The sequence below is a fragment of the Cyclopterus lumpus genome, chromosome 6 (genome assembly GCF_009769545.1).
Source record: "Cyclopterus lumpus isolate fCycLum1 chromosome 6, fCycLum1.pri, whole genome shotgun sequence".
In the NCBI taxonomy this organism is placed as follows: domain Eukaryota; kingdom Metazoa; phylum Chordata; class Actinopteri; order Perciformes; family Cyclopteridae; genus Cyclopterus; species Cyclopterus lumpus.
Window position 1 is genome coordinate 10,487,881 of NC_046971.1, and position 24,556 is coordinate 10,512,436.

Consider the following 24,556-nt stretch of genomic DNA (forward strand, 5'->3'; position numbering starts at 1 on the left):
TGATACTGTCTTTTGGTTTGTATTTGTAAGATTAATGTAAAGGAAAATGCATCATCCAAGTAAAAACTTATCTGTGTGCACTTAATTTAGGCAGTAGTGAACTTCAAGTCCTGCGAGCTCAAAGTTCTGCATACCGCTATGGATTAAAATCCTGGATTTATAAGACATCGCTCTCTGTTCTGCATCACAGCCATCTGGCTTTTGGTTCTTTTTTCCAAGGTGGAAAAATGTATTCAGGCTGAGCTGCTCCTGCCTGCATTCACAAAAGTGCGTGAGGAGGATGCAGTGTTTTGTCTTTCAGGAATAATCAAAAGAATAATGAATATAAAAATACAACTTCAAATCTGCCTTTGGGTAATTTTATGGCTTTTGTTTGTTCTGCAAGGTAAGTAGACAGACAATCTTCTAACAGGACTGTGATGAGGACAGACATGTTTAGGTTAAAGAATGATACTGCATGCACTGATCAATATGCACGACACTGTATACGGCCACTTAGTTTCTCTGCATTTCAATTATGTTAGTTAAACTTCAGTATTCTTTTCATTAGATGCGGCTGCAGGCAGAAGTCCAACTTCTGAAAAAACTGTCTCATCTTTCTCTGATGCAAACCTGATGTTTGAGGTACTTTCTGTATCCGCATGAGGTTCAATCAAATATTGTGCCATATTTTACTTGAAGAGTTAATGATGTATTTTAATTTTTCTATCCTGCGTGTAGTTCTTGCTGCGCGGAGTGGCGATGGACCGAGACAACAACATCGTCATGCTCGACGAGGAGATGGCATCGATGAGGCAAGGGCGGGCGTTTCTGTCTCAGATCAATGACAACATACCAAGAAGTCTGAGCTCCATGCTGCACATGGCGACCACATTGGAAGGTCAAAAGAGGGGACGGCCGATGACTCAGAATCAGTTTGACACTCTTGTTCTGAGCATGGTGTACTCGGCGCAGCAAGCCCGGCATCAGGAGAGAAAAAAGGAACGAACGGCCTGGAGTGAAGTGCTTCATCAGCTGGCAAACTACACAGTCTATGAACTACGTGGAAACTATCTCTTTAGTTATGCATGATTCCAAAACTGCCATTCTGTATGAGATCAAAATGAATGCAATAAATCCCTTGCCTTGAATCTTTCTGTAATGTGTATTCATGATAATGCATGTGATTAAAGATTGGTGGAAAAAAATGACAATCGTGTATGAAACATGATCATTTTTATTATATTACAGTAGAAAAAACTCTTTGCACACAGACTTTTAAGATCCGCAGTTTACTTTTTCCTCATCCGCGTTGGTTTTTGTTTGGTGTACTCAGTCTTGGTCTCCAATTCTTCCAGAGAAGCCAGTTTCTTCTTGAGCTTTGCATCCACAGCAGGAGCTCTCCTGTCCCTGCTGGAGCGCGGCCGACTCCTCTGCCGGCCTCCTAAACCATCCACCGAGGTTGAGGTTTCCTCCTGCGCTTCGGGCTGATCACCGTTCAATGACTTGTCTCTATTCCACACCAGCACCGTCACACCTGTGAGTAAACATCAAGCAGCTTAAGTGACACACTTTGACCTCTACTTGCTGAACTGCTTTGATCAAATTGTACAATCAAATCAAAAATGTGCTTTTGAAAAACTCACCCATTCCAGATCCAATCACGTCACCCATTGGATTGAATTTGTTGATCTATAAATAAATAGATATGTGTTAATAACTTAAGTATTCAAGTAAAAAAAAGCTGTTTCCAGTGTTTTAAAAAACCCACTCACAGATTTGATTCCTGTAGCACTGGGATCTTGCAGCTGACACACAAGCTCAGCCGTGTTGGCATCAAAGACGTCGATGGTCCTCTGATCTCCAGTGCAAACCCGGTCATCCGGGTAACGGCCCGCCACGATGAGGTCATAGACAGGGTGCCAAGTGGCCTACAGACAAATAATAACAGCGTTCACAAATAGTATCCTCACACTAAGATATGTCTTTGTAAATACCACCTGGCTCAACATTATCTACAAATGTGATGATGTTCGTGTCTTGCATTCACGCCGTTTGTGTACACGCGTCGATCGTTCGTGCGACTACACGTGTCACTACTACTTTAGTTTTATGGTCGACATGATCCCTTGAGGATAAGTTACAGAAGGATACATACACATCAGGAGAAAAAACAAACCTTGATGGGTGTGAGATGCTGGAACTGTCTATGTGGATGTCGGATGATATGATGAGGTTTTGACCAATCAGGAGAGGAGTAGACCCGGATCTGGTCGTACTGATCCGTGGTGAGCAACTTGGAGCAGTCCAGTGGGTTGAAATAGGCTGTGAGGAGACGACAGTACCAGCTTTACAAAATAATCTAGATTTTCTGTACAACTTGTATATTAGGAATATTGCACAACTGTTGCGGAATATTCTAAAAACAAAACGTAAAGACGACAAGACAAAACCTAAATTACGTAAGAAAGAGTTGTTTGCATGTTACCCGAGTTGACAGCTCTCTCATGAGGCATCTCGTGGAGGAAGCTCTTCTTGTCTTTGATGTTTCTCAGGTCCCAAAGTTTCACTGTGTGGTCCACTGAGGCCGTTGACAACAACCAATCACAGCAGGAGTTGAACTCGGCATGGGTCACTTTGGCTTTGTGCAACTTGGCACTGAAAATCTACAACATCAAGACAGATCAAAACGGCATTAACGATAAAAAATACACACTTTTTAACGGATTGAGTAGTAGTAGTAGTAGTGGTAAAAAGAGCGACAAAGTATGTTGAAGGAGTACATTGCGATGAATGAATGGGTCAAATGGGGGACTATCACACAGGAGACTTTTGAGCTTCGAGTCCTGTGAGAAGTCTATTTTCACATTTAGGATTAGACAACAAAACTACTTGTTCAGGTTAGTAATAAATACTTCATTGGGGGATGGACACAAACCTTTTGACCATCCAAACCCAGGAGGATAAGCTGTCCCACATTGTCTCCTGTCACAAGCATCTGTCGACTTACAGACACGTCCACACAGCAGTACCAGCAACTGTAGAAAACAGAACAACATAAGTTCACTGAATAAAAAGAGGAACAAGTAATTAGTGCAACAACACTTGTATGATTTCTGATTTTTTTTTTTGTATGTCTAAATCTTTATTACATTTTCTTTGTATTCACAGGATGTAAGTTAATTAAATATCAGAAGCAGACTACATGAATAAATGTAATATTCCTTCTTATTGCTGTCCAGTGACATCTATTTCTTTATTTGGGGATTTAACATTGTTCACTCTTATGTATGAGGCTAAACTATCTAAGAGATGCAGTGTTACAACTGTCTTAAGAGTTGTAACTCTGCCTTTCTTAGGTTTTTCTTATTTCATGAAAAGTTGAAATGTTAGAGATGCAAACATTACACGTTCAGCACAACACCATTAACAAGATCAAAGCATCTCTTTAAGCAGAGCATCAGTCTTCTCACCAAACATTGTGGTGATCGTGGCCACAGTCTTGAGTTCTGGACAGGACGGTGGGCGTGCGGCCCTCAAAGCTCTGCACAGTCAACGTGCCCTCACCAGAAGCCACATAGACTTGGGAAAGGTCCGTTGGGCAAAATGTCATCCCTCCGATAAAGTCCCCTGCTCCGTTCTGTGCACAGGAACACATACGCAGGCTTATCACAGGGCAGTTATCAGCCCCACACTAATGTTTAGCATTAAAGCAATAAGGGCCACCGGATAAGAAGACTGATGCTCAGGCCTATAACCCTCTTGGATTGTAGCATAGGGAAAACAGACCATGTCTTACTTCAGAATGTCTGTGTAGGCAAACAGTGTTAAAGTTGTCCCATTGAAATCTCGAAGTGCTGTCACACCCCTCATAGACGTGGTGAACAGCTGAGTGTGATTTAACTTGTTAAACTTCATGTCTGTAACCGAGTCTCCGACTCCCATCTAGACAGAGAACCAATACAAGGGTGTTGTAAAGTAAATCTAAATCGACATAGTCCTCAAAGCGTTGCACGATTTACAAAAAGGAGCACTCTAAAGAGTGGAACGCTTGTTGAACGACTCGTAGTCTTGGCCATTCAAGTATCTGGTGCAGGAACTCACCCCTTGAAGGAATACTTTTTTTGCAGGTGCCTCAAAATCCCACAGATAGATGTCACCTCCCTTAGAGCCCATAGCCAGGGTGGTGGGATGAGTGGGGTGCCACTCCAGACAGGTGATTCTCCGGTTGAAGGGGCTGGTAGCGCCGTGGAAACGATAGGACGACAGCGACCGAACGAAAGGTTCCTGCAGACACTGGAAGAGACAACAGAGTTCAATGAGCACACTGCACCCACGACTTGCAGGAAGAAACGATGCACACGTCAATAAATTGATATGAATTCAGAGAACTCGTATGAATTCACATACAGTCACAGCATGCATGTGCACTGCTCTCACCTGTCTCATCTGGAAGTGAAGACTTTGACCCAGAGTGCTCCTGTAAATGTAGTGCAGGATGCTCCCGTACCCTCCTCTCTTCTGAACTGCTGCGGACTTAACAGGAGCTGCAAGACCAATCAACTGTCATGACAAGAACACTTCAAGTGCAACGTACTGAAGCGTGTCTGACAGTTCTGCACACCTTCTTTGGATGTTTCTCCATCTTTTCTGTCCGGTGGTGAACTTTCCCCGGTTCTTTTCCTGAGTTTAGCCTTTGATTCAGCTCCCTCTGCGGACTTCGTCTGTCTTGTTTTCATGTTTTCCCCCTTTAAAAAAAAGGACGAATCTTATTATACAACACAACACGGAGGAGTGGTGTTAGACCAGACTGCAAACCTGTGCTGTTCCGTGTTTAATGTCACAGGAGCTCCTGGTGTTTGCATAACGCAACAGTGAGCGTGACAAAGGCTGCACGATGGTGTTTTGTAACGTGTTTGGTTACAGCTGGTGGGCGTTTAGATTTGTCTTCTTTGCTTTTAGTATATATATATATATATATATATATATATAAATTAACATATTTTTAGATGCATACCGCCACCTACCGTACTGGAGTATGTAGCCCCTCCCCCCCACAAACAAAGATTATATAATACTATAATACTAAACAATCCAGTGTTGATTAATAGATAGCTATTTTAAAATATATTGTCATGTTAAAAACCTGTGCTATAAGCTATTGCATATATTTATATACACTATATTTTAGTTTGTTTCTTTCTCAAATGTATTCTTTTTTTCTTTATTTTAGATAATGGCTACAATACAATTCACTTATACACACAGGAATCTGAAATAACCCCTTCTCATTGATTTAGAGCATGAGATAGTATGAATGAATGGTTCCTACTGAACGAGAAGGGTTTATTTTAATTAATATTGTCATTGTGAACATTCCATTTCTCCTTGTTGCTGTTTATTTTCGTTTGCATGGCTTCTTATGCTTTTCTAATTTGGCGTGCGGTCTTGCTCGTACGGGTTTACCTGATGACGCGTAACATACTTTACATGTCGGTTGTTTCCTCAAAAGGCTCGGAGGTGTAGGCGGAAACACGTGTTCGCTTGTTGTGAAATCTCATTGGCTGCTGGCGGTTCGTTTTTGAACAAACGTCCTCTGATTTGAGGCGGAGGGAATTTTCAAAATCGTCGGAACAGGAACGACGAAAAAAAACCACCTCAAGAACAAGAAGCAGCGAGTTACAATGATCAGACAGGCGTGAGTAGATGTGATTTGTTTTTAAATAACTTTTTTTTAAAGTTCACGACCTTCAAGTATTACCCGGAGGCTAAATGCCGAGAAACAGTTTAAGTTACGGAATGTCGACGGAGTCCAAACAGCCCACCGTCACCTAGCTAGCTGTTAGCTGTTAGCTTAGCCGTGGCGTTATCCGGGGGCTTTGTTCACGCCAGAGGCAACTGTGCTAACTAATAACGTGTGGTTGTTTTACAGGAAGGGTAGAACCCCCCGCAGGCCTCCCAAAAAGCCGTCCAATACCCAGAAAGACCCTGTGGGGGTGAGTGTCACTGAAGTTTGTTCAAGACTTGTCGAACAGCACAAACCGTAGCTTTCATTCTGTGCGATGTGTGAACGTTTCGCTTGTTACTAATGTTAGTGGATATACTCGAGAGTCGTGAAGGAATAACGTCCACCTCCTGTAACGTTACTTACTTTTCTTAACTCGTGCAGCTTTACAAGAACTTTGCCTGATAAAATATTTGGCAAAATACCAATTTAAATCAAATGGTCTGCAAGCATTCAATGCCAGATTTTGGTACACTGCCACAGACTCATTTGGTCAGTGGTCACACAATATGGAGGTCTGCAACTCAGCCTTACCCACAAGTTGACTATCAGATCACTGCTCCAGGTGATGTCTCCAGTGTTGCTGAAGTTTGTTCAAGAATTGTCAAACAGCACAGACTGTAGATTTCATTATGCTTGGGGTATGATATGTGTTGACGTTGGGCTAGTTGCTAAGGTCAGTTGATACTTTTCACCCAATGAACTCGGGAGTAATGAACGAATAAACACATCCACCTCTTCTTCTCAGGTGTATTGTCGTGTACGACCTCTGGGTGTGGAGGACGAGGAATGCTGTATCGAGGTTATCAGCAGCAGCACCATCCAGCTGCATGCCCCTGAAGGCTTTAAAACAAACCGCAATGGAGAGTACAAAGAGGTAATACCTTGTGAGCAACGAGTAGTTTTTTGTTTCCCTTCCTTTTTGTTCTAGTACTTTTGAGGGGTAATAACAGAGATATTTGTCGTCCCTTTACTCAATGATCACGTGACTCTAATTTAATTTAAAGGATACCGCCGGTGGCAGTCTGCATTTTTCTTTTTGTGAACAAATCCCATGGAAAGGCCAAAACCAACCACACATGGTTCCTATTCACAAGTATTGTCCGTGTAGCCAAAGTCTGATGGATCACTATTGGTCACTATTGGTTTTTAAACGCATCAATTGTGTGTGATATGTTCCTCAATTCAATCCCATATACATTACATTTCATGTAGCTGCCACTTTTATCCAAAGCAACTTACAAAGAGTCCATTCAACCGTAAGAACAAACTTCAAGAATACACAGTCAAACGCAATCCAGCTGACATAAATACCCAGTGGTGTACCACATTTATATTGTATTATCCATAGATGACAAATGCATTGCCTGTTCTTGATTTAATCAAATGATCTCAAAACAACAGTGCACACCTGATTTTGGAAATACATATTTTGTGGTATCTATTTTTGTTTGTCTTTAGTGTTTTTATGGCATTTGACTGTAAAAATATGATAGTCAGCCTAGTACTTAAATGTAACATATTTCTCCATAAATATTAAAATTTGTATTTTTCACTTCTCAGACACAGTATTCCTTTAAAAAGGTATTTGGAGTGTCAATATCTCAGATGGAGCTGTTTGAGTATGTGGCCAAACCTCTAGTCGACGACCTCATCAATGGAAGAAATGGTAAGCGTTATGGCCTTCAGAAAGAAGCCACATTTATTTGTCAAATAACAGTTTTAACTAAAGCAATATCCCTATTTGCCATACTAAATATCAGTAATTCTGCTGCATTTTCTTCCACTTGATGTCCTTCGTTGTTGCAGGTCTTCTCTTCACGTACGGGGTGACAGGAAGTGGAAAAACGTTCACCATGACTGGCTCTCCAGGCCAGGGTGGACTTCTACCTCGCTCGCTTGACATGATCTTCAACAGTATAGGACCATACCAGGCCAAAAGATATGTAAGCGAGTAAACATTCAAGAGCGCTGTTGATAGTCTCTTGTACCCACACAATTCAATGTTTTGGGAAATTAGTGCATTGATTTGTATAATTTAATTACTCCTGGGTTTTTCAGGTTTTTAAGACTGATGACAAAAATGGCATGGAGGTCCAGAATGAAGTTGATGCTTTGCTGGAGCGCCAGAAGCGGGAAAACGTGTCTTTTCCTAAATCATCCTCCTCCAGGTAAGTCTGAGTCCTGTTAAACATTAGGGTTTTGCTACAGTTATTTATATATTATATAATTATGTATGTATATATGTATATATATATATATATATATATATATATATTTATTTTTATTTTTAAAAAACCAGAGAGAGTGTTCTGTAACTGTGTCACTACTTTGATTTCAGACAAAGGCTCGATCCGGAAATTGCTGACATGATTAAGTCAGAGGAGGCTTACAAAACTGATGGCGTGGACGAGGACAGCAGCTACAGCGTCTTTGTCTCCTACATAGAAATCTACAACAACTACATCTATGACCTCCTGGAGGAAAATCAAGATGATGCAATCAAACCAAAGTGAGTCCAGGAAATTTAAAGTGAAAGGAGCATAATTCAGATATAAACATACATTTAAAGATTGATTCATTGGCATCATGTTTTAAATCTTCAGAGATATTCAAATGTTATATATCAAGTGTAGTGGATTGTAGAGATTATTTTATTTATTTCATTTTTCTCTCAAAGTAGCTGGAAGGCAATTATCGTCTTTTCTGTTTACTAGGTGGAATGGTGGAGGCACACCTGTGCGCCAGAACACTGAGTTCATGTATGTGACCAGTGAATACTCGTACATCATCAGACTAGTAGTCTAATAAAGATGAACTCTCCCTGTTACACAAAAAGCTGCAGGCTAGATTGTAAATATAACCCAATCAACACTGGAGACATTTTCAAACTCACAAACTTGATATGGAAACTTATTGTATTTCAAAATAAAATCTAGTTGTCAGGACAACTAAGAGGTTACCCAGACGTAAAGCTGGGCTTCAGACAAAACATTTTTTATATGGATCTATAAAATGCACCAATTGAGCCAAATATTCTCTAGTTCCAGCACTGAGAGCATTTTTCTTTGTTTTGTATGATAATATACTGAACATTTTAATGGTTTGGACTGAGGAGAACAGGCTGTTAGAAGATGTCACGAGGACTTTGTAATTGCCTTTATTTTTTATATTAGAAAATATATAAATATATAAATAAATAAACAAATATAAAATATTAACAACATTCCAATTTACGTCAAATGGTCTGCGAGCATGCAATGCCATATTTTGGTACTCTGTGCCACAGATACATTTGGTCAGTGGCCACACAATATGGAGGTCTGCAACTCGGCTTTACCGAAAAGTTGATTGATTGCAGGTCGCTCCAGGTGATATCTCCAGTGTTGATGAGTGTTCTTTTAGCCCTAAAAATCATTGCATCACCCCTTCAGCTGCTTGTTGTCTTTATGTTGAAGCTCCTGAATGTAAACCTGCTGTCTGTTGCTTTGTATTGCCCTTCATGCTTTGTATTGCCCTTCATTGCCCTCTCTCCAAATGTTTGATTCTCCACATTTGTTGCATGAAAAATGAAATTCCATGTTGTCAGTGACTAACACGTTCATGTTCTCAACGTAGAGCACCTCAATCCAAAACCCTGAGGGAGGATCAGAATCACACCATGTATGTGTCTGGTTGTGTGGAAGTCGAAGTCAAGTCTGCTGAGGAGGCCTTTCAAGTATTCTGGCGAGGTAAGTGTGTGCAAGACCTGCGTTTAGTAGTAAAAACGGTCGCATTAAAAGAAAAAAGAGTAAGTGGAAAAACATTGCACTGATGATAGCAGATGTGACTGACCTGGCATTGCCGGCCTCCGGGTCGGCCCTGGCCAGGATATGACCTCAGTTAATCTTCTCGCTGAGCCGCCTAAAATAGTTTGGAACAGTTCAAATTGCATGTGAAGACGCCATCTGTGAATAAATGTGTTTTGTAAAAGTCACTTGTATTATGATGTTCCAGGTCAGAAGAAGAGGAAGGTCGCGAACACCCGCCTGAACCGAGAGTCCAGTCGCTCCCACAGTGTGTTCATTGTTAAACTGGCTCAGGCTCCTCTTGATGCAGATGGCGACAACATTCTCCAGGTCAGTTGACGTGAAACCAAATTTCTGCTCCCAATTTCATATTTGGATGAATTACAAGCACCATTTTTGAATATTTTTTTTGATCGTGTTTGTCAGGATAGAAACCAGGTGACTGTTAGTCAGCTCTGCCTGGTGGACTTGGCAGGAAGTGAGCGCACCGGGCGAACGGGGGCAGAAGGCACACGTATACGAGAAGCAGGTTTGCTACTAAAACATCAAAATTAGGTTTTATTTGTCACTGAAGTTGCATGAGATTAAATTATATTTTTACCTCGCAGGTAACATTAATCAGTCTCTGCTGAATCTGCGAACGTGCATTGAGATACTTCGAGAAAACCAGATGTGTGGCACAAATAGGGTATGAATCCCCAGAACAAACCGGAATGCTGTCATTACATTTACTGATGAACCATGTTGGTAATGCAAGTTCTCTCCTACAGATGGTCCCCTACAGAGACTCTAAAGTGACCCATCTGTTCAAGAACTACTTTGACGGAGAGGGAAAAGTCAGAATGGTTGTCTGTGTCAATCCCAAAGCTGACGACTACGAGGAGACCTTGGTACGTTCGCCCTGCACCTTCACTGCGGCCCTTTTTGTTGTTTGAATGAACATGCGAGTTGTTTTCCGTCTGGCTCTCTAACGATGCTCTCTGTTTGTCCAGCTGGTGATGCGGTTTGCAGAGATGACCCAGGAGGTGGAAGTGGCTCGGCCAGTGGACAGGCCCATCTGTGGCTTCACCCCGGGCCGTCGCCATAGAAACCAGGCCTTCAAAGAGGAACTGTCTCGCAAGCTGGACGAGCGCGGTGGTCCGATAGATAAAGGTAAGTAGAAGCTAATCTGTAAAATATCTGTATGTAGTGAATAAAGAATATTTCATATAATGTAATGTGGGAAGAAATGTAAGATGAGCCTGATTATGGTAGAAATATTATTTTATAAAACAAAAAAGGAAAACATTCAGTTAAGTTATTTAATTGAACCGTAGCCCATTGACCTTTCTAATTGTAATTATACCACCTCAAAGAGGATCAGGGTGAAGCAGAAGATTCAGGTGTTGGTCCATCTCTATTTTATTTATTTTTGTAAACCTAAAAAAATATTTGGAATAGAAAAGAGCAGTTGTGTTAATTCTCTTAATTTTCTTTAGATGTGCCCTTAGTTATAAACCACCTGGTGCAAAGCCTCCCTCCTCTACCTTCCTCTGAGCTGACCGACCCCCACGATGACATCACCCTCCCCAGGCTGATCGAAGCTCTGCAGAACAGACACAGGATCAGGCAGATGATGATTGACGAATACAACAATGCAGGTGCCTGAGCTCAACCCTCACCCCACAGCTTTGATTGTAGGCGGTCTCATATCACCCCCATACTCAGATCTCTTCACTGGCTCCTTGTAGAATATAGGATTCACTTTAAAATCCTCACCCTCACTTACAAGGCACTACACGGTCAGAATCCTTCATATGTGGCTGAACTACTTCTCCCATATTCACCAGCCCACAATCAGAGGTCCAACCAGTTACATCTTTTGTCCGTCCCACACACTCGTCTTAAGACCCGCGGAGACCGAGCTTTTGAGGCAGTAGCACCAACGCTTTGGAATGTTCTGTCACTTCATTTAGACACCAATTAAAAACGGCTTGCTTTATTGGTTTTTTTTTTCATTTATTGTTTTTATTGTGTATTTTAATACACCACCTTTTAACGTGTATTTTATTATGCTTTCTTACCTGTTGTAATGTCTGTTATGGTCACTTTGGCTTGTTTTGTTTGTGTTTTTCGCGTCCCCTGTACAGCACTGTGACCTTTTTTGTCTGATAAGTGCACTATAAATGCACTTTTTATTATTATTTATTATTATTATTAATATTATGTTATTGTTCAGGTTACTTGAAAAGTTTCTTAACTCTTATGTTCACTCCTTTGTGTTATTTAGCCAACAGGATGAAGTCCATGCTTCAGGACTTGGACAACAACCAAATTTCCAAAGACGATTTAATTCATGAACAAAATGGCAAACTGGTGGATAAGGACAAAATCATCCAGAACAACAAGACAGAGATCGAACGCTTGGAGAAGAAAAACAGGATGCAAGAACACAAGGTGACAGACGAAAACATTAAAACCTCCCAGAGAATGCTCAGTTTCTTTAGTAGATATGTTTCTTTAACGTCCAACACGGTCCTGTTCCAGATTGACATCCTGCAGAAAACGACTAAAATCTATGAGGACGACAAGCGCTCTATGAAGTATGAACTGGAAACCAGAGAACAGAGGCTGCAGAGGGAGCTGACTGACAAGAAACGCATGGAGCAGCGCATGCATGGCGTGGTCACAGACACCCAGCACAAGTGGGCGAAAGAATGTGTGAGTTGCTCCTCGAATAACACGGAGACTGATCCATTTGGTAGCCGTGTGTGTGTGTGGTAGCTTTTCTAGAGTGGCAAGTCATGGATTATTTAGTTTGTCATGCCCCAATTTTCCCAATGATCGTTAATACAGTCTGTGGCGTTGAACTTTAACATTATGACTCTTGCTGTGCAGGACCGACGCGTTAATGCGATGCAGCTGGAGATGCAAAACAAGCTTTGGGTGAAAGACGAGAAGCTGAAGCAGCTCAAGGCCATTGTGACGGAGAGCAAGACTCCTGGTCGCCCCGATCCTCCACCACGTCAGACGCAGCCTCAGCGGCCTTCCAGAGAGGAGCGGCTGCCTGCAAAGAGATCCGCCTCGCCCTCACCCGTCCCTGTATGTTGTGTTGAAGATGCACATCGAGAGCACCTGCCTCGCTCCCGATTTAATATATCTGTTTTCCTCACTGGACTAACATTACTAATCCCATTGTGATGCAGTAGATGTAGGATCATAAACACCTGTGCATTATAGAGTATAATGTATATTTAGGTGATGTGATGTTGAGTTGCATTAGAATAGGTACTGCAACTCACAATCATTTTCGTTATTGATTAATCTCAGATGATGTTGAAAAAGGACGCAATGTCATCTTCAAATATTAAGTCCCAAATATTCAATTTGCAAAGAAAGATAGACAAAAAGCAAATCCTAAAATTAAAGATTGGATCAAACTGGCAACAACTTTGATTGATATATGGAACATTGGAATATATTCAAGTGTTAATTTGTAACCACATTTACATACAGTAGGCATGTGACTGACTTTTGTTCTTTCTCACGTGGTCTATACAATATTAATCCTTCAAAAGATCACAATCCTTTGGCACATAGTGACATAATCAGATGTTAAGTTTTGGTCGAACAACAGTCCAAAACTGCAAAGTACTGTATAACAAAATAAGGCGTATTGCCTTATTTTGTTATACATTATATTTAATAGAGTACATTTTACCATTCGAGAAACTGATTCTTTGCTCTTACAATAACCCAAATGATTAATTGATGAGGCAAGCGAGTTGAGTTGCAACAACTTCACACGGTTTCATAAATGTAACAGAATCAGAATATCTGCTGCTCCATTCCACCAGTAACATTTCACTCTTGTGTGATTTCTTTGTACTAACTAATCTAACCGTGCATTGTGCAGTCTGCCCACTTTGCTTCCCAGTGCCCCGTTGACCCTCCCAGTGTCAGGCCAGTCAGTGCCACTAGAGTTGAGGAGGTTGAGATGAACCCGAGGCCCGCCTGCCCCGTCCCCAGCAGCAGTAGCTCTTTGTCTGTGTCTCACTGCGTATCTGCATGGGAGCAGCAGGCGGACCAGGACAGCAGGCAGGGTTACCAGTCCCCTAGTACGCCCACGAGAGCCCAGTCCCCAGCCGGCTCCTCAGCCCTCCGGAGCAGGAGGAGAGCTCTGTTTTGGGTTCGAGAGGAGGACGAGGCAAACTCCAATTCATTTGATCTAGACCTAATTGAGAGGAGCTACCTGGTCAGTGAGTTAGCTACAGGAGGCAGTTTGAGGTTTCATAGTGTCTGATTAGACTATAAGTGTCTGCATCGTCAGGGACAATATTTAACAGTTTTCCCCAGATTTTAGTTCCTACAACTGCAGTCATCTCCAACCATTTATGAATGATGCATATCTTTGTCAGTGTGATCCTACTTATTACTTACTTATCTTATTTCTTCTTTTTCAATTGCTTATCTGCTTTGTAGACGGCGACGCCGGTGCGGCCGCTGCACCGTCGCTCTCGCTCTGCTGGCGGCGAGAAGTGGGTTGACCACAAGCCTTCGTCCAGCTTGGACTTGGGTACAGTTCTGCAGCCCGTCATCCCCAATTCCATCCAGGTGTCTGCACCGAGTGAGAAGGCCCTGTCGAAGTGTGACAGATACGTGTTGACGCACCAGGAGATCGCCTCTGATGGGGAAATACAGACCAAACTCATTAAGGTGAGTACGCTGCAAATTTAGATCCAATGGAACCAAAAAAACATTAATTCTGATTATCAGTCCGCTAACATGTTGGCTGCAAGGTTTCTATTAGAAAACAAATCAATAGTGAATTGGGTATCCACTAACATCACAGTCACAGCAGAAGTTGCTATAACTGGTCTTGGGAGCAGTTCAAGTTTTAAACTACTGTCGCCTCTGTTTCACATTCATCAAAGGAAGATGTCAGTCGTACTTAATTTCTGTAAATTCACTCAACGTAGACGGAGGAAGATAACATCCCCACTCTTTATCCCACCAGCAAAGTCTGCTGCATATTCTACAACATGTTCAGTGTCTCCTGCAGCATCTTACGCCTCTGATCTGTAGATATCTGAAGTGGCGGGCCTTTGAAAAGTTTGATTAAATGAGGCAACGCTGTCATCTATAAAGCTGCTATGTCTTTTCCGTGCCAGTTTTGGTTTGCTACATATTGCATGTTGGGGATAAAACATTGGTTAGAGGCAAGGGAGTGATCAACAATATCTAACTGTTTTAAAATATTAGAACCATGCGCTGCACTTGTTATCTCATTTTGTGTTATATAAACCTGAATGAACTACTTCTAATGAGCTATTACGTCATATATATTCTTCATTTAACAGGGTGAGGTGATTAAAACACGAGGAGGAGGACAGGCTGTCCAGTTCACTGACATCGAGACACTGAGGCAGGAGCTCACCACAGTCCCCAGGTAGCAGCCGACAGCCAGTTAGGAGCGGCAGATTAGTCGGCCTTTATAATGATGTTTAAACATTTTCTCTGTCACTTTAAATTTGTGTCTGAAGGCGTAAAAGAAAATCATCAGAAGGTGAACCTGCCATTGGAGATGGAACAGATGGTGCTTGGACTGATGTGGAGACGAGGGTAGGATGATTATATTGATTAGTCTCCAATAAACTACCGCTATCACTGGTTTTGGATGGATCATGTAATGAACTTTGCATTTGTATAGAAGGCAGAACATCTGTATCTCTTGTTCTTTTAGTGAGAAAATGATTGGATACAATTTGTCATAATTAACCTACTTGTGTGACACAAACAACATTATTTTCATTCTCCATTATCCGTTTATTTTCCCCATTAACACAGGAAACTATATTTAAATAAAACATCAATTTGCTGGTTACAACACGCCAACAAACCAAAATCCAAAAGATTTCAACGCTAATAAATCACAGATGACAAAAGTAGTAAAAATGACATTAACAATTAATAAAGTTGCTGATTCATTTGTCTCGGGTGATTTATCATTTGAACTGAATATAATACCCTCAAACTAGAAATTACACTAAAGTCAAATCGGTACAGCTCTGACATTGGATTTATTGCAGGAGTTGCACCAGTTCATTCACATCATTCGCCCCAGGTCAATTCTTGTACCGCGATTGCAGGCAGAGACCGACGTTTGATAAAGAAGCAACAAAGTGTCCATCTTTGAAAGATGCATTAACAAACGACACAGACTAACGTAAACACAGCGCTTCAGAGTAGATTGGGGTCCTAATTTGTCTTTTGTTGGCAGTGTTCTGTGGCTATGGAGATGAGGGCTGGATCCAACATGGGTCCTGGCTTTGAGCATCATGGGATCACCAAGTGAGCTGTCCATAGATCACATCCAATAATAACATTTCCTTTTGCGATAGCTGTACAGTATTTGATTTTCTTTCTTTTTCAGGCGCAGAAAACCCTAAAAGCAGCTGCCATCTGCTCCAGTGATCACTCCCTCTTACCCGGCTGTTGTGCAATAGTCTCAACTTTTTATATTTAAACATTTTCCACGCTTTTATATATTCAGTGTATATACATGGGTCACCAAAGCTGTTTTGTAAAAATATTGTATACGTTGTATTTGAACCAATAGATAACAAGTATTCTGTGATTCTGCTTGCATATTTTTTACTTGGCACATGAGGAGTCATTTGTGACGCTGCCACAAATATTGATTTTCATCTGCTCCATACTTTTTCGCTCTGAATGGGTAAATTATATCGAGCTTACAGTGAATAATCAAGTTATTTTGAATTCCCTTCTTTACAAAATGTGGTTCTGCTGTTGATAGAATGAAGCTCTCCTGCATTCACTGTACACTCAGGAATAAAATTCCTTTGAAGCACCAGTTTGTCGTGTATACAAAGTAAAAACAGTGCACATTTGACAGTTTAGTCCATAATAATGTTCCTGGCAATTAGTGCCAGGCTAATTTCCGACCACCAGATGGCAGTAGAGGACAGCAGTACATTATATGTGCTGAGCACTGCAGTAATACTTGAGGCGCATGATGCCTGACTCGCATCACACTGTCTGTAAGCATGTTAACATTTTGACAAGAAATGCTGACTTAATGAATGTCACTGAAGAGAAGCACGGAGTTTAAGTGCCTGTGAAAAATAATAGCAGCGTTGCAGTTTCAAGGGTCAATTTTGTGCTGCTTTAAAACCGATTAGCAGTCAGAAGTGTTGATGGGCCAATAAGGAGAGTCTGCCTGCTTGTTTTAAAATAATGCTGGAAAAGAGATTTAGAGTGCTGGGTCAAGAGTGGGGCAATATTCTGTCATATAAACAAAGTCCGCTTTCCATTTCTTTGCAGGAATTTCTTTCTTGTGCTCATGCTTGATTAGATATGCAATATGTTAACAAGACTATTCGTATATAAATCCACATTAAGTTAGTCTGGTTGGCTGCCTTCAGGTCCCAGCTATTAAAAAGCCCGAGTACGTCCTGGTCTTAACTGTTTGGTGGTTTGTTCCCATCTCAGGTTTGGGGGCTTGGTCACAACCCACAAGCGTCTATTGTTTTCACTGGTTCGACGTTTTGTCTGCAAACGAACGAACAACAGACAATATTGGTATTTGAGGAAAAAGTATTAAAATAACAATACCACACGACAAAACAACGCAAGTAAAAGTATTCATTGGTTACAAACTAGCCTGTTAAATGAGATGAGCAGCACTATGATCAACTGATGACTAATATGTATATTGTCTGGGATTAATCATCACAATGCATCACACTTCATATACTGATCATATGTAAAATTTCAATCTAATAACTATGTGTGTCAAATAAATGTAAACGTACAACGTTTCCCTCTGAGGTATTAAGTAGCCTAGAATGGAAGTACTCAAAAGTACAAGTACCTCAAATATGTTTCTAATTAAGAGGATTAGAGTCAAAGTACTTGATAACTTTGCACCACTTTATTTGTGTTTTTGGCTATGTTTTCCGTAAATTGTAAATCACTGCCTGAATAACAATCTACAACAAACCACTAGAAGCAAACATGGAGTGTGAGAAAACCCTTGAAGTTCAGGGTTTTTCTCCCACTCATGTCACTCAAAACCTCCACGTGCTAAAATGTCAGCATCCAGTTTCACCATCTGATCGTCTGAGCATCGCCAGTGTAATGGCAGCTGAAGCTCGTGGTACAGTCATCCGGGCTTTGAGGAGACATTTGAAATCTCATCAACTACCAGTCTGGCTGCGTTTCAATTGGAAAGCACTGGAGAGTGACTAACATGGAGCCTCTTGGAGAGGGTCAAGAGCCCAGAGCAACCAGTGGCCATTAAATTCACTCCTATGAGATATTGAGTGCTCTGCTTTTTGACCGGGCTCTGTTTGGTGTGCTGTCATCCTCGGCTCCTCACTGCAAGCCCTTCACAACAAGTGGCGCGAACATTATAAAGATGTTATTATGAAACTCCTGTGGAGCTCCTGATCAACATCACCGGTTTCAAAGAGACACTTGAGGGAAATAAATGAAAACTGCACACAAAGGCTTTAAAGACAACGTTCATCCAACTGCAGGGTAAGAATACATCATTCTGTATTTCAGAGCTTCGGGCTTATGATTACGCATTACGCTTATCAATGTTATTAAACTTGCTGGAGGGGATTCTGATGTTCTACTTGAATACACAGTCAATTAGACCATCTCGGATTTTTAAAGAGCAAGCCTAATTGCAATGTTTTATTGACTCTTTGCTTGAATGACTCTGATAAAGAGGTCTTAAGCTGCTACAGGCAGGATGAATTCATTTTTCGCACCAATCTATGATGTGGATGAGGGCCGCTCATAATTCAGTGGTTTAAAATCACACTGTCCGCTATTTTACCTGTCATATAATTATTGATTTTACTCACTCACAGCTCAAAAGCTGTTTGAATTCCCTTCTTTACAAAATGTGGTTCTGCTGTTGATAGAATGAAGCTGTTTTGCACCCTTTTATATATAATTTGAAGCTGCGTAAACCATTTTTGTGGCTGCGTTACGGCAAAAAACACGCTATTAACAACAGTGACATAGCATCAACTTTCAAGTTGATTTGGCAAACTTGTTATGAAACATCCAGCGGACACTGAGCACATTAGCCTTCGAGGGGAGACATGTTTCTGTCCACCCCTTCATGTTAGTCCAATATAATCCACACTTAGTCCTGAGGGAAATATCTGTCTCTTCAGCTCTTCAATGCTCACTGTGTTCATCAGTTAGATGCTGACTTTGTCAGTCTGTTGTTTGGTGCTGAACAGGTGTGTGTTCACTGAGATTTAAAAGATGTTTTACTGGAAACAGCTGCAGCTAAAAATATCGCGGTTAGAGTGAACCAAAACAGTCAAGTTGTGGGCAACAATCAAAACAATGAGCCAAAAGACACTTTAAAGCTCCGTCGGCCTGACCTTTTTCACTGTGAGGGACACATTTCACCCCACGCAGTCATTTGATCTATTAATATAAAATATAGCTGCTTTAAAGCAGCTATAATCTATATCTTTACTATATTTTTGCTATATTTGACTTGAGCAGAGAGGTTTGTGACCTCTTTCTGCTCCCATGATTAACATGCTGTACTGAGTCAGCCTGTGAAAAGTGGGCATGTTTAAATAGGTGTGATGAAAGTGTAACCTTACCCAGTGGCACTCTAAACTTGGCTGTACGGAGCATTCAAAGTATGATGCCTGTTTCAGTTGCTTCCAAAGCGGTATCATACCAACTGAATGGTGGCTGATTTGAAGGGCATGTCGAAGCAAGTAGCTCAATCACAGCCACAGCTGTCCTTTAAACCAGAACCCATTACAAAGGCTTCTACCTTCTTTTAGTGGCGAGGATAACAACATCCTGACAATGAAAGCCAATTAGTGGGAAACACAAGTAAATACTGCATGAGAGCAGAGCTTTGCAAACCAAAGCTCCGAGCGTGTCTGTGCACTACGTCTTCATATGTCAAGGCCGTGGCTGCCTGCCAGCGAAATGTGTCGGGCCAGAAAGATATGCGAATGCAGATGAGTGTTGACAGCCAGTCAATTGTCATTCAGCCCATCTCCCGGCCTCTCGGGACTCATCTGGCTTTTTTTTCTCCTCTCTTCTTTTTTTTGTTGTTGCTCCTCTTCACTGCTCGCTCACCTCACGCTCCTCTGCCTCGATGCATACTAAAAGGCACAGTGGAGGCACGAGGCCCCGTGTTCAGCGTTAATAAAAAGGTAGAAGCTCCCACGCTCTCTTTTCTGCTGGTGCGGCTGTGACGAGCAGATGGGTCAAAGAGTCACAAGCTCGCAGAGACTCCCGGAGGTAACGTTTGTTTTTTCAGCTGTTTAGAAGCACATTGGATGAGAATTGCTCTGACCCTTAAGCACATGTGGTTAGTGGTTCAGAAGACCTCATCCCATCTGCTCCACCTCCACCTCCTCCTCCTCCTCCTCCTCTGCCCTTTTTAGTCCGATATGTCACTTAGCTTCTCCACTCGTCTGCAACGAGCTGATCTGATTTCTTACTTCATGCCGTTGATGACGTTTCTTTCCCAACGATGATTTAAACAGATGTTGAGTCCGTCACCGTCCATTTCATTTCCTGACGTTATCATTTAGAGTTCGAGTTGTAATGAAGAATCCATTAGTCCTCATGCTTGTTGTTGTGGTTACACATCAACATTAAGAGAGTTGACCTCTGACAAACATAATTCAAGACATGACTGATTTCTTCTTAAAAATATTGGAAGCCATTGTTGTGCAGGCCCATTATGGGCAAATTGAATAGTTTTTCCCCCCCCGTCTTTGTTCTTCGCAGCCGACTAAGTGCTTGCAGCTGTCAGTTGAGTGTATTCTCTTTGCCAAGACTATGTGGCTTGGCTTCACTTTTAGCTGGCTGTGTCCTTACCGTGGTGACAGTATGCCATGACTGATTTCCATTGACTCACTTCCATTGTAACCACAATGTGTCCCTCACAGAGAAATCCGACTGTTTTTTTTTTACCAAGTGGTTGATCTCATCTAGTTAACGCTGCAGCGTAACCGGGCTTTGCGTGCAGTTGGCTGATTATTTAAGCAGCGCTCCAAGCTTTTTGCTGATGAAATGAAAGGAGAGGAGATGCCAGAAATGATTGACCTGACAATGGCACAATGCAGGATGATGCACAATGACTAAATGGTATTTGGGATGTGGTGGAGATTGACTCAACTTTCTCGCATCGCATGAATCTTCTAGCTTCAGTTCGGCAAGTACAAAGAATAAATGAGCGTTAAAACACCTCTCATTAACCCGCAAAACTGATATCTGTGAGTCCTTGTTTGCTACAGTGGGAAAGAGAGTGGTATTTCTTCAAACCTTAGTCCTGCCAAAGCCTTCATGCAAATTACTCACACTGGAACTGGCTTATCTGTGAACAATCATCGGTGGCATTTGGAACAGGGTGAAATAGCGCCACATGATTTTTATATCTGCATAAGGCTCAATCAGGTCCCTACTCACAAAATCCCACGCAAAAGCAAACATAAAAGTCTCTTTGAAAGCACACGTCAGCTGTTTATCTTTTAATAGACTGCCACACTGCTGTTCTTGTCCAGTACTGTGCACTTTGCACTTTGTAAATGGTAGGCCATTTGACATGGCACATTAAGGAGTTGTTACTTAATTCATTAGATATGGCTACGTTGCAAAGTTCATTCATTCTAATAAAGCTGCTACTTTTATCACCCAGGGCCAGGTATAAGTATGAAGGCTCAGATCTCAGCGTCCATGTGCACAAATAAGATTAGAGCGCTGGCTGCGACCGCTGTTTACAAGGTGACCGGGACAGTTGTTCCAAAAAGCAAAAACACTGGATGAACGTAGGTTCATATAATTCACGGAGCATGCAATTTCAATGCTCTGTTTATCCGCATGATTAATGGCCGTTCCGATTTGCATTTGAACATTACCTAAGGAACACATCTACATGGTCCTTCCTTACTGGATACTAATGATCCACCTCATGCCTAATAAACTGAGAAGTGAGAATGAAAATGAGGCTCAACCTGCCTGCGAGGCTAGCTTACGCAAACACCAGGACAGCTGGCAGAGAAATCATCGTGACTAATGGTCTCAGTGGGAGACAGTAGCGAGGCTGTGGGTGCTTGTTTTAGCGCGCTAAGAAGAATCGACTATGTTTGTCTTTCTACAGCGTGACTGTGTGATTCTGAATATGTTGGCTTTGTTTGTGTTTGCTTTTCTTGCCACAGTAGTGCGACACTCGGAACTTTCTAAAAGTGTTACTGTTCATGTTCCCCTCCTGAGACTGAGGTGACCTTAAACAATGGGAACGTATTCATGCTTTTAGAAGTGGGTGGACAAATCTCAGACTGTTTATACTGTCACCTGGAGGTGTGTCTGTCAACTCATGTTTCACTGTATTTGTATTCTGTTCAGGCTCCTCTACTGTGGTTAACATAATGCGCTGTGACCTGTCCTCAGGGCAAATGATCTGATTTGCTCTTCCCTTGTCTTTTACTCTTAATCGCATCTACCTCAGATCCAGAAAATGGTTGTGCAGCTGTTATAACTGAAGCCCAGCGCGACGTGATGGGAGTGCATGCTTTTGCTATTATCTATTCTATCTGAGCCAGGACACAATATTAAACCTCCACTGCATCCGTCTTTCTCACAGACCACTGCATGATCAATACCCACATCAAAGGCTCTGCAGAGATAGCAGGATTCTTTGAAGCATGTTTGTGGAGCTGGATTTGCTGAGCTAACACGGTCCACACAGAACCCCCTTGAATAAGCTTGTTTGGCTAGCATCCACTCTGTTTGTAGAGGAACTGAGTGGAATCTAATGGAGAACAGACAAGGCCTCTCCCTTGTCTTTTTCCTCCCTTTGAGCAGCGAAATGCATCCATAGTGCCAGTGCTTTTTGCTCAAATGACATACGCTTCATTGCATGCCAGCTCAAATATTTATCTAATATCAAATTGGCCGTAACACTTTGGAGGCAGTGAAATGCCAGGAAATATTTCTCGATCCAGGACACAAAATAACTTGGATCATGTTTCGCAGTGCCAAGTGCAAATATGCCGGGTAATTACTGATTGAAATGAGATGGAGTGCAGACAGAAGCAGTGTTGTTTTGTGGTTACTTTGTGTTGTAACTTGAACAGGCAGAAAAAAATGTCAACAGTTGATCATTCTGCACTCAAAACACGACCCGTGTCCCTGGAAAGCTATTAACTATTCGAAAAGGTGCTTTTCGTCTGCTAAATGAGTAAACAGTGCATCTGGGACTTGGTGTGCTAGGGTGTAACAGAAATGGGGGTGGAGCTTCAACAACAATAAACACAAATGCACATCACTTTACTGTGTAAAGGAATCATCTCTCTACATGCAAATCCGAGACAAGGACGAGATACCCTTTCTTTAAATTCACACAATAAACCACATTTGTGATGCTTTTGACTTTTTTGGTAAGTAATTGCACTATTTGGTGTAGTTTAGCATCTCCATTCAGCTGTAAGCTCATTTAAAAGGGAAATATTGGAAACTGCTGACATATCTCTGCTCTTCCCTCCCAACACCAGGGGCACCACTACATTTACATCCCTGTCTCTGTCTCAATCTCTCTTTCTTTCTCATTTACATTATGGATGGTTCATTTAGCTTACATGAACGAGTGAATACATAACCCAGGGCCATTCAAAATACCACGAGGGCATAAAATGAAACCACATAGGCAGAAAAGATTTTACACTGTCATCTGCAGCAGCGTTTTATTCTGCTCTTCCCTTTTCACGGGGTTGACAAACATGGCCGGACCCTCACGCGGAATTGTGGGCCCAACAACGGTTTCCTCACACGGGGCCGTAGAAAGAGACTTACTTGAGTTAAAAGGATCTAAAACCAAAAACACAAGACCAACTAAAATGACTTGACTAGCCATGTTGCAGTTTAGATCCATGTCCGTCCAAATGTCATCACTTCATCAATTTATTCTATCAGACATTTGTATGAAATTGTCATAATTAGCACAGGAATTCTTGAGTTATGGCACAAAAAGTTTTTTGTGACGTCGCAGTGACCTCTGACCGCCAAATCTTAACCAGTTCATCCTTGCGTTCATGTAGATGCTTGTGCCTGATTTGAAGAAAAATGTATGAATTGATAAGGACTCTAGCTATGGCCGCGACAACAAAAACCTGTTAACAACAACCACATCCAGTAAGTAGTAAATCCCCACTGTGTGGAAGCCGGCCCTGGATGCTATCAGAGTTTAAGATAATGAAAGCTCTGTCTTGCTCTTTAATGGATTTGGCAAAGTTGTACTCCATTAAGCCCGGCCAACACTACCAGACGGAAGCATTGGGTTTGCAAAACTCATTAATAAATCCTCATCCGTAATACGTTTTATCTTACGAACGATAAAAGTGGTAACGTGTGTGCAAAGACAAATGTTTCGTCAAAATAATTTTTCCGCCATCATATTCGGACTAACTAGCTCTACAGCTAAATGCTATTTCCATATAAATGAGCAACTGAAGAGCATGCTAATTTTTGCACGTATTGTATGAAGCCATCAAGTGGGTGTTTTTACAAGATTCTCATTTAAAACAAGTCAGCTGGGATTTTATTAAAAGGTCAGCCCACTCATTGAAAATGCATTAGCTTAACTTTAGCTCAATCTACCTGCTACCCTACCCACAGCTGATTAAATCTACCACGGCAGATATAAGATGCTAAATGCGTCGTCACCAGCTAGAACTGTCTCCCTCAGTGTGTAATCAAGGAGCAAAATTAAAATCATTATTTTCAGTTGTAAATCTTTGTAAACTGTATAAGTGCTGTGCGAGAACCAATAGCTGGACAGGGTTAGCAACAGTAACTGTGGTGGGCGGGGCTTAACTAATCAATTTAACACTAGACTAAATGTAGAAAGTGTCCAAAATAACTCCCTTGTTAAAAAACTCTTTCAGACACTTATCACGTGCTTTGCGTCGTCACAGATTTTCTTTGCCATCTATAAAAGGCA

At 41.6% G+C, this 24,556-nt stretch overlaps 3 protein-coding genes and 1 non-coding gene across 9 annotated transcripts; 3 read left to right on the plus strand and 1 right to left on the minus strand.

Annotated features, from left to right (window-relative positions):
• Nucleotides 1-318: 318 nt before the first annotated feature.
• On the plus strand, nucleotides 319-1,071 carry LOC117732868 (protein FAM180B). The gene is made up of 3 exons (XM_034536095.1): nucleotides 319-385; nucleotides 551-624; nucleotides 721-1,071. The coding sequence occupies exons 1-3, from the start codon at nucleotides 319-321 to the stop codon at nucleotides 1,069-1,071; spliced, it is 492 nt and encodes a 163-aa protein (XP_034391986.1).
• A 127-nt stretch (nucleotides 1,072-1,198) lies between these two features.
• ddb2 (damage-specific DNA binding protein 2) lies at nucleotides 1,199-5,480 on the minus strand. Of its 3 annotated transcripts, none has more exons than XM_034535102.1 (11): nucleotides 5,446-5,480; nucleotides 4,604-4,727; nucleotides 4,420-4,526; nucleotides 4,084-4,275; nucleotides 3,453-3,619; nucleotides 2,918-3,017; nucleotides 2,468-2,645; nucleotides 2,159-2,304; nucleotides 1,755-1,910; nucleotides 1,626-1,671; nucleotides 1,199-1,516 (listed from the first exon to the last, which is right to left on the minus strand). In XM_034535102.1, the coding sequence occupies exons 2-11, from the start codon at nucleotides 4,716-4,718 to the stop codon at nucleotides 1,272-1,274; spliced, it is 1,452 nt and encodes a 483-aa protein (XP_034390993.1). In that variant the 5' UTR covers nucleotides 4,719-4,727; nucleotides 5,446-5,480; the 3' UTR covers nucleotides 1,199-1,271. The 3 variants fall into 3 exon arrangements, with proteins under 3 accessions (XP_034390993.1, XP_034390992.1, XP_034390994.1); XM_034535101.1 differs by lacking the exon at nucleotides 5,446-5,480 and adding an exon at nucleotides 4,798-4,913; XM_034535103.1 differs by lacking the exons at nucleotides 3,453-3,619; nucleotides 5,446-5,480 and adding an exon at nucleotides 3,779-3,924 and having other exon boundaries at nucleotides 4,604-4,913.
• kif23 (kinesin family member 23) lies at nucleotides 5,370-16,402 on the plus strand. 4 transcript variants are annotated; one of them, XM_034535097.1, is made up of 24 exons: nucleotides 5,370-5,677; nucleotides 5,912-5,975; nucleotides 6,513-6,641; nucleotides 7,328-7,433; nucleotides 7,574-7,710; nucleotides 7,826-7,935; nucleotides 8,106-8,276; nucleotides 8,482-8,526; nucleotides 9,383-9,495; nucleotides 9,761-9,882; nucleotides 9,979-10,081; nucleotides 10,161-10,240; nucleotides 10,323-10,442; nucleotides 10,545-10,704; nucleotides 11,031-11,192; nucleotides 11,822-11,988; nucleotides 12,079-12,252; nucleotides 12,430-12,633; nucleotides 13,448-13,786; nucleotides 14,014-14,247; nucleotides 14,892-14,980; nucleotides 15,075-15,153; nucleotides 15,812-15,882; nucleotides 15,965-16,402. In XM_034535097.1, exons 1-24 carry the CDS (start codon nucleotides 5,664-5,666, stop codon nucleotides 15,978-15,980), a joined length of 3,009 nt encoding a protein of 1,002 aa, XP_034390988.1. In that variant the 5' UTR covers nucleotides 5,370-5,663; the 3' UTR covers nucleotides 15,981-16,402. The 4 variants fall into 4 exon arrangements, with proteins under 4 accessions (XP_034390988.1, XP_034390989.1, XP_034390990.1 ...); XM_034535098.1 differs by lacking the exon at nucleotides 8,482-8,526 and having other exon boundaries at nucleotides 5,394-5,677; XM_034535099.1 differs by lacking the exon at nucleotides 13,448-13,786 and having other exon boundaries at nucleotides 5,555-5,677.
• On the plus strand, nucleotides 9,570-9,666 carry LOC117732930. The gene has a single exon (XR_004609664.1). It is a non-coding gene; the product is annotated as a Z30 small nucleolar RNA (small nucleolar RNA).
• Nucleotides 16,403-24,556: the final 8,154 nt, after the last annotated feature.

What these genes read in the sequence shown, in the direction of transcription:
- ddb2 (XM_034535102.1), bottom strand. Translation starts at nt 4,718, where the DNA reads ATGAAAACAAGACAGACGAAGTCCGCAGAGGGAGCTGAATCAAAGGCT. An exon ending in CACGATCACCACAATGTTTG is followed by an intron (nt 3,018 to 3,452) that starts GTGAGAAGACTG and finishes TGTTTTCTACAG; the next exon opens with TTGCTGGTACTGCTGTGTGG. An exon ending in AGCATCTCACACCCATCAAG is followed by an intron (nt 1,911 to 2,158) that starts GTTTGTTTTTTC and finishes ATTTGTCTGTAG; the next exon opens with GCCACTTGGCACCCTGTCTA.
- kif23 (XM_034535097.1), top strand. An exon ending in CATACCAGGCCAAAAGATAT is followed by an intron (nt 7,711 to 7,825) that starts GTAAGCGAGTAA and finishes TGGGTTTTTCAG; the next exon opens with GTTTTTAAGACTGATGACAA. An exon ending in CCTCGCCCTCACCCGTCCCT is followed by an intron (nt 12,634 to 13,447) that starts GTATGTTGTGTT and finishes TGCATTGTGCAG; the next exon opens with TCTGCCCACTTTGCTTCCCA.
- LOC117732868 (XM_034536095.1), top strand. Translation starts at nt 319, where the DNA reads ATGAATATAAAAATACAACTTCAAATCTGCCTTTGGGTAATTTTATGG. An exon ending in GCTTTTGTTTGTTCTGCAAG is followed by an intron (nt 386 to 550) that starts GTAAGTAGACAG and finishes TCTTTTCATTAG; the next exon opens with ATGCGGCTGCAGGCAGAAGT. An exon ending in ATGCAAACCTGATGTTTGAG is followed by an intron (nt 625 to 720) that starts GTACTTTCTGTA and finishes TCCTGCGTGTAG; the next exon opens with TTCTTGCTGCGCGGAGTGGC.